The 19,519-nt window shown below is 50.3% G+C and overlaps 1 protein-coding gene across 34 annotated transcripts in view; it reads right to left on the reverse strand.

Moving 5' to 3' along the window:
* Positions 1 to 2,787: 2,787 nt before the first annotated feature.
* The window catches only part of DYSF (dysferlin), a 232,292-nt gene continuing 215,560 nt past the window's right edge, over positions 2,788 to 19,519 (reverse strand). For all 34 annotated transcript variants that reach the window (XM_028832409.2, XM_028832404.2, XM_028832406.2 and 31 more), the window contains 5 exons: positions 15,067 to 15,166; positions 10,134 to 10,312; positions 8,254 to 8,363; positions 6,888 to 7,035; positions 2,788 to 3,097 (listed from right to left, as the gene is read on the reverse strand). In XM_028832409.2, the coding sequence (XP_028688242.2) occupies positions 3,059 to 3,097; positions 6,888 to 7,035; positions 8,254 to 8,363; positions 10,134 to 10,312; positions 15,067 to 15,166 (576 nt within the window). In that variant the 3' untranslated portion in view covers positions 2,788 to 3,058. The remainder of the gene's footprint in view (positions 3,098 to 6,887; positions 7,036 to 8,253; positions 8,364 to 10,133; positions 10,313 to 15,066; positions 15,167 to 19,519) is intronic.

Genomic DNA, 19,519 nt, shown 5'->3' on the forward strand with positions numbered 1-19,519 from the left:
TACTGCTCCCCCTATTGTCTTTTCCACCCCTGCTCTTGACTCCACAGCTCCTGTTCATCATCCATCAGTGTATTGTAATTGCCCATCTACTTGTCTGCTTCTTCTACTCAACTGTGAGCTCTAGGAGGGTGGGAACCATGTTTATCTTACTCAAGATTGTATCTCTAGAGGCTACCACCCTGGCTGGTACACAGATAGCCCCCCGCCGCATATATGTAATATATGTTTTATGTATATATATAAAACATATATATTTATCTAATGAGCAAATGAATGGATGGATGAATGGATGAATCACCCTGAACCCTTTCAGACCTTTCCCATTTGGCTCCTGGATTAGTGAACCAGTGTTCTAGAATGTCCCTCTGCAACCAGTCGCACAGCAGCCTGAGCAATTGTCCTTTGCCATTTGTGACCACAGACCATTTTAAGAATCGGGTGGGATCACTGGACCCTCACCCCATCAAAGGCAGTTTGACATAAGGTTTATATACCTGAAGCCCACCCATGTACCCCCAGGGGACTCCTGTCTCCCAAGAACTAAGCTAGAATGGTTTTTCAGAAAAACATGATTCTGATCAAGGTCTGTCCAGTTTCGAGTCCTTCCGGCCTTCCTCACTGCCTCCATAACGAAGTTCAAACTCCTCAACTGCACACACAAGGCCCTCCCTACCTGGCCTTGCCCTTCCAGCCTCTCTTCCCTCTCATCTGTTGGGCCACTTCCCTCCAGGCTCACTCTCCCCAGCCATGCCCTGAACCAGCTGAGTTCTTTGACAGCTCCGCCACTCGGCCTCCACTTCTGCCACTGAGAACACCTTTCCTCTCTTAGCCGCGGGGCCAGTCCAATGCTCCACTCAAATGATATCCCTTCTTGAGAGTCTCCTGCCCCTTCCTTTCCCAGGGCAGTGGGCACTCCTTCTTTGATACTCCCAAAAGGGAACAATTTCCCCACCATGCTGGGAGCTATGGAAGGCCAAGAGTCCCATGCAACTCATCCTCAGACCCTGCTCTAGGCCTGCTACATAGAGCATCTCAAGGCACGTTTGCTGGACATGGTGTCCCCTTGCCATCCATTCCTCATCACCCTCTGAGTTTTTCTTAGTGGCCTATGTGGTCTCAGAGAGCAGCTTCAAGCACAGCCCTATGAATGGAGCCAGCTTTAAACTGAAGCCAACTCTGAGAACACAAACTCTCAATGACCTCATTGAGGAGCTGGATCGGCCTTTACCTGAAGCCAATCATCTGGGTGTTTCATTTCTGTAAAGCCATTGAATTCCCTTTCCTAGCTTGAGTGGGGTTTTCCATTACCTGCAACCCAGAGAATCAAGAATAAAGTGAAGGAACAAAGGAAAAAATAAGCACAACGACCCCTAACGCTCTTTTAATCCAGTTGATAGTTGCATGGTATTCATTCATTTCCTCTTGCCTTTCTGAGCCTGGAAGACAAAACAGAGCTTCTTTCCAAAGCAAACCCCCTCCTCTCCTTCTCCAGAAACTGATTCCATGAATTACCTCATACTCTTTCTTGTGTCTTTGATCTTTCCCTAACCAGTGGCTTCCTCCTTCCTCCCTTCAAATATTCTCAGGTTTCCCCTCTCCTAAAAACTCTCTCGGGGCCTCCTGAAGCGGCGGCCCCACCCCTTCCTTCCTCTCCCTCTAGCCCTCCCTAAAGGCCAGCCTCCTCTCACTGCCTCCCCACAGGAAAGCTTAGCGTGCTCAGTGAAGGCTCAGCACCAGACTGACCTTCCCAGAAAAGCTCTGACCCCAGTCCCTGCTGTGTCCTATGTGCAGTGTGGCCCCTGGCTCTAGGGTTCAGGTGTCAGGGTCTCAGAACTCATAGCCACCTCTAGCCTGAAGCTCTCCTGAAGTAAGAATCACTCTGCTTTCAAGGTGCAGCTCCCTCACTCAGGAAGGCTCCAGACATTAACCCTGTCCCAACCACCTCCAGTCCTGCCAATCAGTGAAGAGCCAAGGGGGACTGGGCCAGGGTGCAGGGTCACAGTGGAAAACAGGGGACACCCCCTGGGTAACAGGAGTGGAGGCTGCCAGCACTGTGCTCACAGAGTTCAGCCCCTCGGGCGAGAGAGGCAGGAGACTCTTGGAAACGTGATGTTTTCAAGCTCTTGGCTTTCTCTCCAAGTATGTTCCTGCTGCTCCTGTAGATTAAGCCCAATTCCTGCAGGAAATGTCAAACCAATGGCTACAACTAAGCTTTAGACCACAAGAAAAAGGTGTCTTTGTCAAGATCAGATTCTGAAAGCAGAGAGAGGAAGTGGAGAGAGAGAACCCAAGCAATCCCAGGATTCTATGGGAATAGGCCAAAGCCAGAGGTGCTGTGGCCTCCCTGCCTAGCGGATTCCTGGCCGAACCCTCCCCCCTGGAGTTCCCTTTCTATAAAATGGAACCTCTTCCCCAGCATGGTCAAAGAAACCAGAAGATACAGGTAGCTGCCCTCCTAGGCAGCTTGGGAAAGAGACAGGGGGTGCCCGAGTGAGGAGAAGGCAGGGGGAAAGGGGAAAGTCCTGGATTGGAGAGGAGGCAGAGAAGGCCGGGGCTAAGGCAAGCCAGACACCAAGCCCCAGGCCCACCCTATCCCCAACCAGTCTTGTGAAAGAAGCAGCAGTTCACGGGGCCCCACCCACTGCTTCTGGGCTGCCTCTCCCTCCAGAAGGCTGGGCCGGAAGTAGCACCTACACCCAGTCCACCCTCCCCGCCCACCCAGGCACATCCCCCTTCACAGTCACACCCTGTTCAGGTACCGTAGAGATACACACACTGACACTGCTGTGTGGTTCAAACTGTTTTATACTGAAATATGTCCGAGCTGATCCAAAAAAGCGTTGGGTCGGGGGAGAAGGAAATGATGGAAGTGGGGTGATCTCAGAGCTCCATGTAAGCAACTCTGGGAGTGTGGGCCGGTCCATCTGTCTGTCTGCCCACCCTGGCAGGACGATCAGGCCTTGGAGGTCTGGAGGAGCTCACCGAGCTGAGTGGAGGAGGCCGGCCAGTCCCATGCTGGAGGGGACCCCACGCCCGCTCCTACAGGGCAGGGGAGTCCTCAGCTGAAGGGCTTCACCAGCTTCATGGCAGCATAGTTCTGGAGAGAGGGAGGAGACAGGGACACAGGGTGATCCCACTGGGGCAGGCACAGCCAGAGCTGCTGTCCCGGATCTGGGGCTCAGAGGACGGGGCTGAGCTGCCAGCAGGCAAGAGGCTGAGAGAGGAGGCTCATGGCTCTTCAACCACCTGCCCAGGCCTCGCCCTCACCACTTGCCATCCATCCCATGCGGGGCTCAACACTCGGCCCTGCCTAGTGCTCCAGCCCATCAGGCAAACCCATACCCTCCAAAACTCCACCCGCACCCTCCCACCTCGGGGCTAAAGCTGCCCAAATTGCTCTGTCTTCTCCCCCATCAAGCCAGGCCCATTCCCAGGTTCCAGCTGACTGCCCAGAGGACTCTGAGCACCCTGGACCTGGCCTCTTCCGTCAGACAGGTGCTGAAGGCAGGGCCCAGGGTCCTCCCCCACATGGCAGCCCAGGGCTCACGGATCATCACACCCTTGTCCAGAAAGCAGAGAGAGAGAGAGCTGGGGACGGGCTGTCGTGGATGACCCACGGCACAGCCCAGCACTAGAGGCGGGGCGCCCTTGATTGAGCCCTGCCTGCTGCAGGATTGACAGTATCCTCCCCTCCCCATTTCTCCCCCCCAAAACCATGAAAACACATACAACACAACACAGGGCTCCTAATTGGGACAGTATGTTCCCCAGCGCCGGCTGGGGAAAGCCAACTCTGGAAACAGAGCGGGCCTCCTTCCCCGCCAAACGCCTCCTGCCTCCCCACGCTGGCCCTGCTCCCGGCTGGCTCCGAGGGGGAAGCTGAGAGGAATCAGACAGGCTGCCCCCCGTACCCCTCCCAAGGGAATTTCCAAGAGGGTGGGGGATTAGGCCAACTGCAGGGAGCTGCCCTGTCCTTGAGCCCCTCTCCACTAGGCCCTGGCTTGGGGCGGGCAGCCTCTGTCCCAAGGCCTGAAAGCCAGGTGAGGGTCACCAGGGCCCGGCCCTCATAGTCTGGTACTGGCCAAATGATTGAGTGACTTGGGTGGAGGGAGGCAGGATGTGCTCAGCTTGCAGCAAAGACCTGTGAGCAAAGCCAGTCTACAGCCTCAGGCCCAGGCCACCCCCTTCATCCCTAGACCCCTCACCTAGGATCTGACACCCCCACACCAGCCCTGGGAGAGGGGAGGCAGGGTCCATATTTTAAAGAGGAAAACTTCCAGAAAAACTCAAAGGAGAGTGGCCCACTGCTGGGCGGCCAGGAGACAGGGAGGAGTTCTGACCAGGCCCCCCACAGTGCCGCTCTGCTCCTGCCCACAGGGATGAGGAAGGACCACAGGCTGGAAGTAACTGGAAATCTTTCCTTCCTCTCCCGGCCAGGCAGCAGGGCCTCCTTCCCCAGGCCCCTGGAGGCCTAGATCTGCGGCCCAGTAACCTCACAGTGCAGGGTGCAGCTGGCAGGGGCTGGGCTTAGGCATATCACGGGTGGTGGTGATGCCACTTTGGACCTGCCCTTCCCCTCCCTTTGGCTTTTCAGAAGGAGGCTTGGCTTAATGAACAGCACCCAGGGAAGATGACGGTGCTCCCCTAAGCACAGTCCCAGCCACAGAAGGCCAGAGCTGGCCTCGTGCAGCCCCTTCCTCACGTGAGCAGGAGGGATTTGCCAAGGTCACAGGGAGAGTCGGTAATCCTGACTTCAGCGACAGAGCTCTGTCACATCCAACAGGGTTTCTCCAACCATCACGTGCCCAAATGCAGATTCCCCCTCAGCAGGCTGGGGCTGGCTCGGGACTCTGAGTTTCTAGTGAGTTCCCTGGTGCTGCTGCTGCTAGTCCTCAGACCACACAGAGGGCAAGAGTCTGCAACAGCTCTTCTCTTCCTAAACTCCCATGGCCTGAGCCTCCCGAAAGAGCATTGGACCATCCACAGTATTTTTCCTTACTCTCTGGTTTCAGTGTCTCCCCAGGGAACTGAGCACTCCCAGTGGCACGAGGCCTCATCCTCTTCTCCCTCATCCCCAAAACACGCCCTTACCTCCCAGACACACACAGGTGCTTAGAGTCTCTGTGGCTAACTGAACACTGGCCAGCTGGGCTCTGAATGGGAGGAGGAGCTTGAGGCAGGCTGGGAAAGGTGCCGTCTGCGCAGGAAACACCAGGCAGAAGTCCTGGCGCCTGACCCCGGATCTCAGGTCACAGCGACAGCTCATGCTACAGGACACTACACATGCACACACCCTTCCATAGTCCTGTATCTCAGCTTATATTTGTAATCTCATCTTCCTTTGCTTAAAGAGGCCTCCCACATGGTACACACCTCGGGTCCCTGCAACCTAGATCTACCCTGGACCACAGTCAGATTTTGCTGATCAACAAACCTCAGAACCTCAGAAACATTTCGCCATGGCGCCTCGGGCGACCACAGCCAGCTTAGCAGGTCTGGCCTATAGGCAGACCCATCATCACCCCGGTTCTAGACTCTCCTTAGTCACTATGGCCCAGAGGGTAGCTGATCTGGGCATCCAAAGCAGACGTCCTTTCCCCAGCTCCTCTCAGTTCAGCTGTTAGAAACTGCATGGAAAGATGTGTGGTTTTAACTCTCTTCCTCTCTGAGATGCATTCTGCAGACACAGGCATAGGCCAGCTACAGTGGGAGGGGGGTCTTGCCCTTTCCTTCTCCTGGAGGACTCACAGAGCAAAGAGCTCACCTAGGGGCAGTTCCCCAAGCAGCCTGTCTGCCAGGGGAACAATGCTCTGGGCCAGTGGCCTGGTGCTGACCAGGACTGAGGCCTGAAGCGGGAATCACAGCGAGCCCTGGATTGGGAGTGTGCGCGAAGTAGTGTGCAGCCTACAGCCAGGCCCTTTCCTTCCCTGAGTGTTTGCGTTTTTACCACCAACATAAGGTCCTCAAGGGGTGGATTACACCATTCTCTCCACTTTTATATAGGGTTGGAGTTTTCATATTAAAAAGGTTTCTTTTAAATTTTAAAGAGCATTAGAAATCAGGTGTCAGCCTGAGAATGCTGCAACCCCTTCAAGGTCTAAAGTATCAGAGACACCGGGGGAGGCTCCCTGGTGATCCGGGTCCCCTGATGAGTTGTGTGGGTTGGGGAAGTATAGGCAGGGGCCTTCCTCCCACAAGCAAGGCCCCACAGAGCAGGGGCACGACAGCCACCTCTGGTCATCAACTGGTGATGAGCCACCTGCAAGCTCATCAACTGACTTCTTACCAAGTGAAAGGAAACCCAAATGGGCATCGAGCCAAATAAGGGCTCCTGGGCCAGTCTCCCACTCCCCGACAGCTTTCCTATGCCCACCTGCTGCAGGAGGCAGGACACACTCTATTGAGGGCCTCAGGTAGACCCTGAGATGCTCTCCCAGCCCCAGCTCCTCCCTTCCTCTGGATTTGCAACTGCTGTCAAGACAAAGGGACCTTCTCTGCTCTGCCATCGACATCTCACCTTCCTTTCAGACCCAGTTCCACACCTCCCTTCCAGAAAGGCCCCCGCCCACCGCAACCCAAAGGGCCTCATCTTCTCCTCACCCCTTGATTACATATTCTAGGGGCTTGCTGAGGACAGCTTTGTCTCACCAGGAAGGGCAAGTACTCAGTTTCTCTCACTGGACTAAGAGCCTCCAATGGTAGAACTTTGTATACCTACCAGATTGGAGACCACCCAGAGCAGGGCTCTGTATCCTCATCAGACCAGGGGCTCTCCAAGGACAGAGGTTACTTCTCTCCATTAGACTGGGAGAGCTCTTTTAGGACAATGATGAACTCCCCCATTAGACCCAGAGTTCCCCCACCATAGCGCCATCAGGCCTGCTCACCGGGAAGGCGTAGATGAAGATGGCCAGGAACAGCAGCAGGATGAAGAGGATGATAAAGAGGATGATGGCCCACCGGAAACGCCGCCACAGGATGAACTTCATGGTCTTGTATGGGGAGGTGAACCACAGGAAGGAGGTGTCGGGGCGCCTGGAAGCAAGATCCTGGAGGTCAACTGGGCATCCTCTACTAGGGCTGCTTTCTCCAAACTCTGCTCTCAACAGCAGGTCCAACGGCCTGGCCCTCCGCAGTCCACCCCCAGCGCCTGCCCAGGCCCTGTCCCTAAACTAGCCCTTTGCGCTTGTATTCCGTCTCCCCCAAGCCCTTGCTACAGTGTCACCCCCACCTGTGCTGCCCTCCTCTTCTGGGTGCTGCCAAGCCCTAAGCATCCTCAGGGGCCCAGTTCTCTGCCACCCTCTCCAGGACACCTTCCTTGGTGCCCTTGCCCATTCCTGACCCAGGACTTAATCACGAACTACAGATTTAGGAGCTGGGCAGTGCCTCAAAGTGCTCCCCAGCCCACTGAGTCCCAGATAAGCCAAGCCACCTGCTCAGATGCACATGGCTGGTCCATGCTCAGGGAAGGATGGTGGGAAGAGAACATAGGAAGCTGGTTCTCTCACAACCAAGAATCTCAAAACCTTTCCCTAGGCCAGCTCCACAACTCAAAGTACCTGGAGGATTCTGTGTCTCCATCATGGCCCCGTTAACTCAGACTGCACGCTGGTGTCTCATGGGTCTCTCTTTTCTTCCTGTGCAGAGCCCAGCATCCTCGGGCAAGGGTGCCTCTCACTGCTCTGCCAGCCCCATGGCACAATCATAGCACATTCCCTAAGAGGCCTGTGATATAGGGAAGACAGGGATTGGGCTCCCCATTTCACAGATGGGAAAATGAAGGCTGAAAGACCATTTGAAAGTCATACTGGCACCACAGGAGACCCATGGAAGGCAGCTTGGTAGGTAAGGTCAAGACCTTGATTGGGCTCTGGAGCCAATCAGACCAGGTGAGAACATTTCCGCTTCACCACTGTCCTAGCTGGAACGCCCTTATTGAACTTTGCTGAGATTACAACTACCCTGCAGGGAAGGTTCCATAGCACGATGTATACATGCATATGATAGCATGCTTGGCACGCAACCAACAGGTACCCAGTAGCACCTGCGTCTTGAATTCGCTGAGCCCAGTGTTCTCTGGAAAGATGCCCGTCACCTGCCCCCTAACTTACTGTGTGGCCTTGGATGAGTCATGCCCCTCTCTGAGCCATGTGGGCTTTGTGACTTCTACATGGCCATGCAATGGGATGCCTCCTGGACTGTGCCTGTACCCCCAGACCTGTGGGCATTGGGGCTCAGGGGCTGGGCACTGACCTTGGGTCCTCAAGTTTAGGGTTCATGTTGGGCTCATCCCTGCCCTGGCCAGCGGGCCGCTCCTCATGCTCACTCTCTGTTACAATCTCCAAGGTCATTTCCAGCTTGCCCTGAGGGGACAGAGAGCGCCTGGTTAGGGGCACAAAGGCTCTGCTCAGTGGCCTGGAGAATAACCAGGCCAGGAAAAACATAAGGGCCACTTCATTATTAAAATAAATAAATAAATAAAAATAAAAAAAGATGTAGGGTTTCTGAACATAAACGCAGCACCTGCTCTTCGTAAAACATTTGGAAACCTCAGAAATGTATAAAGAAGGGAGACTCTCACCCTCACGTCCACTACATGGAGACAAGCACTGTTAACATCTGCATGCATCACAGCTGATTTTCTCTGCAGGTGTATGAAATATACATTTCCATAGCTGGCTTCTTTTCACTTAGGAATATTCACTATGTAGTTGTCTATCCTTTAAAGTTTGGTTTTGAACGACTGCCAAACATTCTATGGGATGGTTGACCATAATTATTTAGTAAACTACTTATTTTGGTTCATTTAGGTTGTTTCCAACTGTTTGATAGGATAAATAATGCTGCAACAAATATCCCAGAACCTAGATTTTTAAATTTTATTGGGTTATTTATTTAGAAGAGATTTTAGAAGTGGGATGACAGAGTCCAAGGGCAGAAATATTGGTAAATCTGTTACTATATGTTATCAAATTGCTTCCTCCACACAGTAAAACCATTAGCACTCCCAGCAGAAGTAAAAGGGGGGCCTGTCTTCTCTCTGCATCCTCAGCAGCAATGAGCATTTCTATTTTAAAAATATATATAATTTAACAGACCAAAAAAACCCACATTTTAAAATACAGTAGTCCTCCCTTATCTTTGGGTTTGATTTCTAGGGTTTCAGCTACCTGTGGGCCAGTACAGTAAGATATTTGATACACAGAGAGAAAGACCACATTCACCTAACTTTTATAACAATATATAGTTATAACTGTTCTATTTTATTATTATAGTTGTTACTCTCTTACTGTGCCTCATTTAGAAATTAAACTTTCTCATAGATATGTATAGATGGGAATAAACATAGTACATAATATGGGCTTAGTACTATCTGCAGTTTCAGGCATCCCCTGGGGGTCTTGGAACATACCTCCTGCAAATAAGGGGGGACTACTGTATCCCTTTATTTAATTACTAGAGAGACTAAATCTTTTTTAAAATGTTTTGCAGACATTGGTAATTATTTTGTGAATTATCTATGCATGTCGTTTTCTCCTTTTTCCTTTGGGGCACTAGTGTTTCTTATTGTTACCATTCTTTATATAACAAGTAGATTCAATTTCAAGGACCACTTTCAGGGTTGGCTGGCTGCCTGCAATTTCTAAGTAAACTTTCAGGGATTAACTTCTTCTCCATGGCTGCTGTGGACTCAGGGGAAGGACGGTTCCCTCTGGCCCTCCAGTCACCCCTCTAAGCAGACCTCTCAGAGAGTAGAGCAAGGATGGTCCCTCAGAGGGTCCTGCTCAAATGGGAGAGGCATGACCCCTGTCCATTCACCCAGGAAGCCCAGATCAGAGGAAACCCAGGACACAGGTCTCTATTAAAGCCAATGAGCAGAGTATAAACAGAGTCATCTTTTGATTTAAATAGGCTTCCCCTGGGATGTGAGCCTCAAAGGAGAAGAAGGCTGGAAATTGGGAGGAAAGAGGGAGAATGCCTTGGAAAATAGAGTAAGGGGGGGACGGGGGCAGGAGAGAGGGAGAAAGGAGGAGGAAGAGTAAGCATGTATTTTCTGATGATATATTTTCTGACAATGTATATGGAAGAAGCTGCCCCCATGCCCTCCACTGGGGCTGGAGAAGCAGACTTACCGCCAGTATCTTCTTCTCACCCTCTTCTGCTACACAAGGCCACCAGCCCTTCACTGTTTTCTGCTCAAAAAGGGACACAAACCATTCTGGGTGGAAAGTGTCATCCAGCTGGTCCAAGGAGCACTTCTCGGCTGTCTTGGCTGGCTTGGGCATGCGGTTGAGATCGAGCTGCAGGGAGCCTGCAACACCGAGGTGGTTTTTGGCCAAGGGCTGCTCGAACACTGCCAGCCTGTAGCCACCCTTAGGCAGGGCAGCTTCAGGAAAAACTCAGTGACCTCCTCTGTCACCAGCTTCTATCCATGGCCGAGCCACAGGTAAAATCTCACAAACTCTCCATCTCCCCACCCATTGTTTCCCATTCCATCTATACAGCTTCCCATTCACCTACTCATGCATTCATATACATGTTCATCCACTCCTATTTACTCACCCTTAACAAAGCCACCCACCTCTTCAATGACTCATTTATGTACAAATCCATTCATACACCATCTATAAACAGCGATCCATCAATTTTTTTAAATTGTTTTTATCATGGTAAAATACATATAACAGAACATTTGTTATTTTAACCATGTTAACTGCACAATTCAGTGGCTTTAATTACAGCCACAATGCTGTACAACCATCACTACTATTTCCAAAACCTTTGCATCCCCCAAACAAAAACTCTGCACCCATTAAGAAATAACTCCCCATTCCTCCCTCCCCTTCGCCCTCGTAACCTCTAGTCTACTTTCTGTCTCTATGAATTTGTCTATTCTAGATATTTCATATAAGTGGAATCATACAATATTTGTTCTTCTGTGTCTGGCTTATTTTGATTTCCATAATGTTTTCAGGGGTCATCCTTGTTGTATATATCAGTAGTGTTTTTTTTTAAACCGTATTATTTTTTGTGGTTGAATAAGATTCCATTCTAGATACATACAGGTTGGACATCCCTAATCTGAAAATCTGAAATTCAAAATGCTCCAAAGTCTGAAACTTTCTGATTGCCAACATGATGCTACAAGTGGAAAACTCCACACATACGTACTTAAACTTTGCTTCATGCATAAAATTATTTTAAATATTCTGTAAAATTCCCTTCAGATTATTCTTACAAAGTATATATGAAAAAAATTTTGTATTTAGATTTGGGTCCTATCCCAAAGATATCTTATATGCAATTATTCCGAAATCCAAAAAGCATCAAAAATCTGAAACACTTCTGGTTCCAAGCATTTCAGATAAGAGAAATGTACCACACTTTGTTCATTCATTCATCTGTTGATGGACACTTGAGTTGTTCCCATCTTTTAACTTCATATAGTGAATAATGTTGCAGTGAACGTTAGCACACAAATGTCTGAGTCCCTGCTTTCGATTCTCTGGGGTACACACCTGGAGGAGGATTCTTGGTTCATTAGTAATTCTATGATCAGCTTTTCAGGGAACTGCCAAACAGTTTTCCACAGCAGCTGAATCATTTTACAAAACCAACAATGTCCCAGCACACCAGGAATTTCTCCACATCGTCAAAACACTTGTTCTCTTCTGGTTTATTATTATTGTTATTATTATTATTATTATTGCCATCTTAGTAGACATGAAGTGGTACCTCACTGTGGTTCATCCAACAGTCTTTTTCATCTACCACCTAGTTATCCAAGCAGCCATCTTTTTATATTGTTTTATCTAATCATCCCTTTTATCCATTATCTCCCAGGATACCTTCAACTATTAGGTTGAACCATATGAAAATTCTTGTATTTAACTATCTTTGACCCATTTAAACAGCAATTTCATGTCATTTCACCTAATCTAATCATGACCTGATAAAGTCAATGGGATTGGAGCACAGGCTGCTGAAGGGATTAAGAAAGATCAATAGAAAAATTATTTTCTGAAGCCAAATTAAAGAAATTCTCAAACACCATGCAAAGGTGATTCAAATTTTTTCAGTGTGGAATGCATAGTTGCTATAAGTGAACATTAAATATAACTTTTTTTCTAGTTTTCTTTCTTTCCACTCATCCATTTATCAATCTGTCCTTCCATACAGCTGTCCATCTACTTTGACCTATCTACATTCCTCTATAGCTACCATTTGTTAAGCACTATATCTGTCCATTAATTAGGTTATTATTCCACCTGTCTGTCCACTTATTCAACTGTATAGTGGCACTCATCTATGTCTCCACCCACCCATATAGCTCTCCATCCCTCCAGTGCAGATGAATGAATGTTTATTTTCTATTTGAAATATGATGCCAATAGATTAAGCAAATATCAGAATATTAAACCACACACACACACACACACACACACATGCACACGCACGCACACACATTATCTCAGCATGACCTACATAAGAAACTGTAAGGAAACACAGGATAACTGGATGGTGACTTTATAGGTGCTTAACCATTACCTTTAAAAATTAAGAAATATTCAAAAGACATAAATTACATAATTAGAAAATAAATTATGAAGGTGGAAAAGAAAAATCTCATGGATATAAAAGCTAGTATTTGTTAATGGTTTTATTTTTTAAAACAAAGGATGAGTCTGTTTAACTTTATTTTGAACATGGTTTACTCAGTCAGTAAAAAAGGCAGGGTTTTTTTGTTTTTCTTTTAAAAACTAATTTTCTAAAGCCTCACTTCATAAAGGAAAGGCTGATGCCATAAATTCATAAAGTCTGTAAGAAAAAAGACTCCATAAACGATTTAAAGCATAAGAAAAATCCGGAGAAATTATTTGCAATGTATTCTTAATACATAAAAGGCTCTGAAAATCAATAATAAAAGATGAACATTGCAAAACCATGAAAAAATTCCACAATATGGATAATAAATATATTTTAAAGTTCTACCTTAAATGCAATTAAAAAAATGCAAATAAAAAGGAATTATCTTATTGGCAATTTTTTTTAATGTACAGTGGTAGCAAAAGTTTAGGGAAAATGGCACCCTGTAGAAACAGGGCACAGGTGGGAGTATAAACAAGTAAAACCTTTCTAGAGGGCAACTGAACAAAATGTTTCAAAAACTATTAAAATGTACAAAGACACATCTGCTTCTTAGAGCTAAGCAAAGATATGCACAAAAGATCCAAAGATATGCATACACCAAGGGTGTCACTCACTTTGGAAAACCTGGAGATGACCTGAATACCCACCAAGAGAGGATTAATTAATGAAAACAGGGCCCATCTCTGCGACAAAACATAGGCAGGCATTAAGTGTGATGATGGAGATATAAATGCAGATCGATACCTACTGACCAGAAAGCATGTTCTTGGAAGATTAGGTTTTCCAGAAAATCAGGATATAAAACAGTCTGTGTAATAGAAATCCATTCATATACATATGCATATATGTGTGTATTGTATATGTATGCATGTAGATGTGTATATATTAATACGTATATAAAATACTTATGTTTAAGTCTCAAATAATATATAACATAATAATCCATGCCAAAATGTTAGTGGAAATTATCTCTGGGTGGTGAGATTAAGGTGGGGAGGAGGCATTGCTTACCTGCATTTTCTAACTCCTCTACAGGAATTATGTACAAAATAATAAATAAAATAATAGAAGTCAAACTTGGTGCCACCCTTTTTAGACCTGATGCTTTTATAACAAAGTTCTCTGTGTGCATGTGGCCAGGCCAGGTGTGCAGGGCGGGGGAACAGTCAGGTGAACTGGCAGCCTTCTCCCCACTGCCGGAAGCCGCACCTCAGAATATCCCCTGCAGGGGCCCCAGCGCTCAGCTAAGACCAACTCACCTTCTCCAATCAAGGGCCACCCCAGGAGAGCTCCAGGCCACCCTGCTCCCAAGTGGCAGAGCGGATCCAGAAACCATGGATCCTGACTTCCTGGGCTGCCATGTTCACAAACTCGCTTTATTTTTTAATCAAGGTAAAATGCACGTCACATAAATGCACCACTTTAACCATTTTAAGTGTACAAATCAGTGGCTTTGAGTATATTCACAGAGTTGTGCAACCGTCACCACCATCTAATTCCAGAACCTTTCCATCACCCCGAAAAGAAACCTCTTACTTGTCACAGTCACTCCCCATCCCCACTTCTCCCGATCACTGGCAACCACTAACCTATTTTCTGTCTCTATGGATTTGCCTATTATGGACATTTCATATACATGAAGTCACATAATATTTGACCTTTTGTGTCTGATTTCTTTCACCTGGCATGTTTTCAGGTTCACCCACAGTGTAGTATGTATCAGTATTCCATTGCTTTCATGGCTGAATAATACCCCATTGTATGGATAGACCGCATTTTCCAGAGTTAACCTTTATAGCCATGACGGGGCTATCATGAACTCACTGCTCTCACGGACAAGCATGCTGGCCCCATACAATGTCTTCCTCCTTGTCCCCATATCCTAACCCTACAAGGCCACCATCAGCACCTTCCCTTCAACCCAGAATCCCTGCTCCCCAGCCCTGGATTTCAGCACAGCCCTTTCCACCAGAACCCTGTCTGGCAGTAATGGGGATGGAGGCTGTGTTTGTTCATTCAGTCGGTCACACAGGCACAAGGATGAAGAGTGACTTGATACCCTCACTCACAGGGCTCAGTCCGTGTCGAATGTGAGGCCAGACAGCTGGCGACAGGCAGCACACACTTGCGTCCCTCGCATCCTTACGGATCTGAGTCCCACCATCCAGCATGGCCGTGTTCAGTGCCACCTCTACTGACAGGTCCACCCTCAGTGGCCACCAATCACTCTGACATTGCTGTGTGTCATACACCTCACTTAACACTGGGACACATGACCCTGAGCTCCCTGAAAGCAGAAAGCAGGACCACTCCTCCTGCTAGGCTTCCCCAAGGGTCCAACAGTGGCATAAACACACAGTGTGGGTGCTGGGGCAGCCCCCAAGTGCAGAATGGGATTCTAGAAATGGTGCTTACCCAGAAAATCATCAAAGGAGAACTTGTCATTGTCCCAGATCTGGAATATCACTCGTGCTGGGATTTTGCTCTCAGTCTTGTCCAGCCTCCAGAAGGCATCCTGACCCAGAGGAGGAACAGAGAAGGATGCAAGGAAGCAAGGTTAGAGAGAGGCAGTGTTCCTGGAGGCTGCCTGGAGGAGACAGAGGAGTAGGACATCCCCAAGGGTCTTGACAGAGTCAGGTCCTGTGGGAAGACTGGGAAAGGCAGATCCCAGAAGGCCCAAAAGGGCCCAAAAAGGCACCATGCAGGCTCAGTTCACATAAGATGGCTCCATTAATCCTCCGAATTCTGTAAGTCAAAGTCGTCACTACCATTTTGCAGATGTTGAAGGAGAGGCTTGGAGAAGTTAAAGGAATGTGCCTGAGGTCTGACCACTAATAATAATAACATTAATATCATGCTTCCTATGCATTGGCCCTCTACTGCTATGAACTCATTTATCCTTCCAACTACCTATGAAGGAGATACTATCTTCACAGTGGAGGAGACCAAAGCAAGTAATTTGTCCAAGATCACACAGCTTGGAAGTGGCAAGCTGGATTCAAATTCTGGCAGCCAGGTTCCAGAGTCCTGCTCTCTACCGTAAACCCTGCTCTGTACCTGGCATCTCAGGGTCAGGGTGGGGTAACTGAGACTCTGAGGGACCCCACCCCAGCCTGGCTGTCACAGAAGGATCTTCCAGCACGCTGCTGTAAGGAGTTGGCACTGGAATCTAGACCCCAGCTCCTCCCTCTCCACCCCACCCAACTTCACTCCAAGAGCTTGCCCCAGAGCAAAGCCAAAGCCTGAAGTACTGGGAAGTTCTGTCTCCTGCTGAAAGGAGAGGAGGGGCCCTTCTCTCCCCATCCCACCTCCCTCAGACCAGCTCGCCTGGAACAAGGTCATCTTGGGCTTCCTCCCACTGAAGTTTCATGGAGCAACTGAGCGGTGTGGGACTGCACACGCGGAGGCCGGAGAGCACCCCTCAGTCCAGCCATACTCAACCCCCAGCACTGTCACTAGGGCTTTCCAGCGCAGTCTTGTTCTCTGGTTTCTCACTATAACTCTCCCCTGGGTGAGTGGCAAGGACAGGAAACAGTGTGACCATCCTGCAGACAACGGGTGCCAAGTCCTGAGTGCCGGGTCAGAGCAGGGGCCTGGACCCAACTCTGCAGGAGAAAAGCTCCACTGAATGCCTGGTAAACCCACCCTTGCTGTCCAGCCAGGGCCTGCTGTGTGGCCAGCCCAGCCTCAGAGGTTGTCCATGGAAATCCCAGTGAGCTCCCGAACCGAAGACCACAATCCCTTCCCTGTGAAGACTGGTCACCGTGCAAAGCACCAGCCACGGCCTGGACTGCTGCCTGGGTTGGGGAAGGGGCTCAGGTCTCCAGCTGGCCCCTCGCCTCCAGCCCTCTGTCTGGTGTCTCCCCCCTTTTCCGGGCCCCAGCCCTTCTGCAGGTGCCTCCCTCCTCTGGCGAGCTTTTATGGCCAGCTCCGCAGGCCCGCCTGCATGGCCCGCCAGCAGCCTCCATTCCTCTGGCCGGCTTGGTTTATGGGCTCGGTAATGAGCCAGAGGTTCAAACGGCCCCTGGTGGGAGCAGCTGGGCTGGGGCTCCAGCCTGGGGAATGAACCCCCCCAGGTCCCAGGCGCTCATTATGCTCCTGGCCTGGGCGCTTTTACTAGCTGTTTATTTGCAGGGTGGGTGCCTGACGCGCAGGCAGGCCCCAGTGGGTGTGCTGGGCTCCAGGTGGGGAGCCGGGCCGGGGCAACCAGTGGTGGTTCAAAGCCGCCGGATGAAAGGAGACCTTGTACTTTACGACAGTCTCGTCTGGTTAATGGGGTCCCTGGAGGGCCTGCCTGCCAGAGGCCCTGAACCCCACGGCAGAGGGCTGGCTCTGTGGCAGGCCCAGGGAGCCCAGAGGCTGTGCAGCGCCCCTGCATAAACCCACCTCAGACTCGATCCTTCAGCCCAGCCCAGCTAACTGGTGCCCCACTGTGGCCACGACTCTGCCTGCCTCCCAGGGTCCCTTCACTCCAAGAGGGACCCTCTGGCTCTGCCTTCAGCCAAGCCAGTTTCTGTCTGCCACTTCTGGTTGACTTCAGAGCCACCTGGCCCCTGTTTCTGTTTCTCAGCCTCCTCTTCTGACCTTCTCTGCCCCTCCTTCCAGCCACCTTCTCCCCAGAGTCTGGCATCATGTAGAACGTCCCTTCCCCTCTGGCCTTCCGTCTCAGCGATCCTCTCCTTCAACTTCCTGACCCCTCTTCCTCCTCTCCATCCCTGCTCCCCCAGGGGCTTCTCATTGTCCTAAGTCTGGCCCAGACCCTCTTGGCCATCAGGCAGTCCCTTCCATATCCTGTCTTCCTCTGGAACTCGCCCACAGGTTGGCCCCACTCTCCCCTTCTTCATTCCTCCTGACCAGGCTGTATGATAAAGAGACAAAACCACATCATTGCCAGAATGGAGTCACCCCAAATTCTTAATCAGCAACCACAACTGGGTCCCCAGAACTGCCAGGTAACCCTCTCTATGATGCCAGTCACACTCCTCCCCATCTCTCTGTGTCCCTCCCCCACCCACTCAGCACAGCAGCTCTTTCCAGCTTTTTCCACTGGTCTCAAGTCACCTGCCCCAGTACCGGATCATCTCTCCTCTTACTTCAGAGACAAAAGCAGAAACCTCCATTCCAGCCACTCCTTATCCACATCTTCACCTGTCATGAGGAAGGGGCTGTCCCACCTCCCACTCCTCTCGGTCTCAGTCCCCATCCATGTCCAGCCCTTCTAGGTGAGCCCTGGGGGTGCCACGTGCGGCACAGCCCCCCCCCGTCCACTCCCAGGCCTCCTCTCCCTCTGTCCACAGCACAGCGGGTGGGGGCAGTGCTGTGTCTTGGGGCAGATGCAGCCTTGGCTTTCTGATGGAAGCAGGCTTGTGACAGGCAAGCACACCGAACAGCAGCAAACAAGGCTCAACCTGCAAATGGCCCAGGCTTTCCTTGACCTCACAGAACCCTGTTGCTCAGTTCTGCTTTCTGCCAGTCACTCCACAGCAATGGCTCGGTAAAGAGATCCACTCAACCCTGTTGAATCCATGTTTTCTTTTGTTTCACGGTTTCAGAAGGCTCCATGGAGCATTTTGCTTTCTCTAACATGCAGATGACTCTGCATGTTAGGCTGGGAAGGGCCATGCAGAGGGGGTGTAATGAAGAGAACTAAGAAAATCCAGGCACCGGAACGCATCATATATCCCCTTCCTTTCAAGAGACAAGGAGTCATAGAAGCTTTGAGGCTTAAAGCCTTGGGCCACCTCTGGAAGGAAATTGGGCCAGCAGAACCTAGATGCCAGAGAGGCATTTACCCCCTTGAGTAGGAGAGCACCTCAGGGTGGGACAAGGATGGTCAGAAGTTACAGCAGAGGCCCCTCTGCCTCCAGCCAGCATAGCCCTGAAGTCTCCACTGCCCTCAGCACCCATTCTGTGTTCTAGGGGCTGCTCTCTGAGGGCAGGCCTAGTCCTAGCAGGAAGAGGCCAGCTGCCCTCCAGTTCTGCCTAGTTCAGGAGTAAAAAGTTGATGCCCCAGATGAGACCTAAACTAGCAGATGCTGAGACACAGAGACCGAGGTCCCCAAATCCAGCCTCCCCTCTGGCTGATGCAAACCAGGTCTCCCCAGGTGCCTTTGGTCTGCAGTGAGAGGCGGGAGTGGAGAGAGGAGGGTGATGGCTGTGGGCCTGCAAGCACAGAGCCGCTCCAAGTGACTGCCCAGCTTGGACAGTGACCATAGGCACAGATGTGGAAAATAGGGTATGGGAAAGACTTGGCCAAGCAACTCCCAATCCTGTGGACACCATGATCTATAGATCAGGCTGGCCTTCTCGGGAAGCTCCCCCATGGGGTCTGCCCCACTGCCCCTTTGAAGGCCATGCTGGGTGTCCCTACTCTGCCCACTCAGACCCCATGATCCTTCCTGCTGCTTAACTTGCCTGAGGTAGGGAGGGAGGCAGTGACTTTGGGATCTGGATTTAGCTACAAATGATGGATATGGCACTGTGTGGTCATGAGGTGGCCATGGGGTGGCGGCAGTGCTGGGGATGGGAAAGATGGTGACAAGGGGTGGATACAGAGATGGTGGAGGCAGTAATGAGAGCAGGGGTAGTGCCATGAACAACGGAACAGTGGTGGTTACATTGGCAGTGAGGAGGCAACAGTCGTGATAACACCAGCAGTGATGGGACAGCAGCCATGGTGACATTGGCTGTGATGGGACAGAGGCCATCACACAATGCTGAGACAGCAGTGGTGGTGACACTGGCAGTGCCGGGACAGTGGAGGTGGTGGCCATGTGGAGATGGCAGTGGTAGCTCCAATGTGGTGGGGCAGCAGTGAGATTGTGACAGTGGCTGGGCAGGGACTTGGTGGCCAGGTCAGGGTAACTTT

This window comes from Macaca mulatta, chromosome 13, assembly GCF_049350105.2.
Source record: "Macaca mulatta isolate MMU2019108-1 chromosome 13, T2T-MMU8v2.0, whole genome shotgun sequence".
Classification (NCBI taxonomy): domain Eukaryota; kingdom Metazoa; phylum Chordata; class Mammalia; order Primates; family Cercopithecidae; genus Macaca; species Macaca mulatta.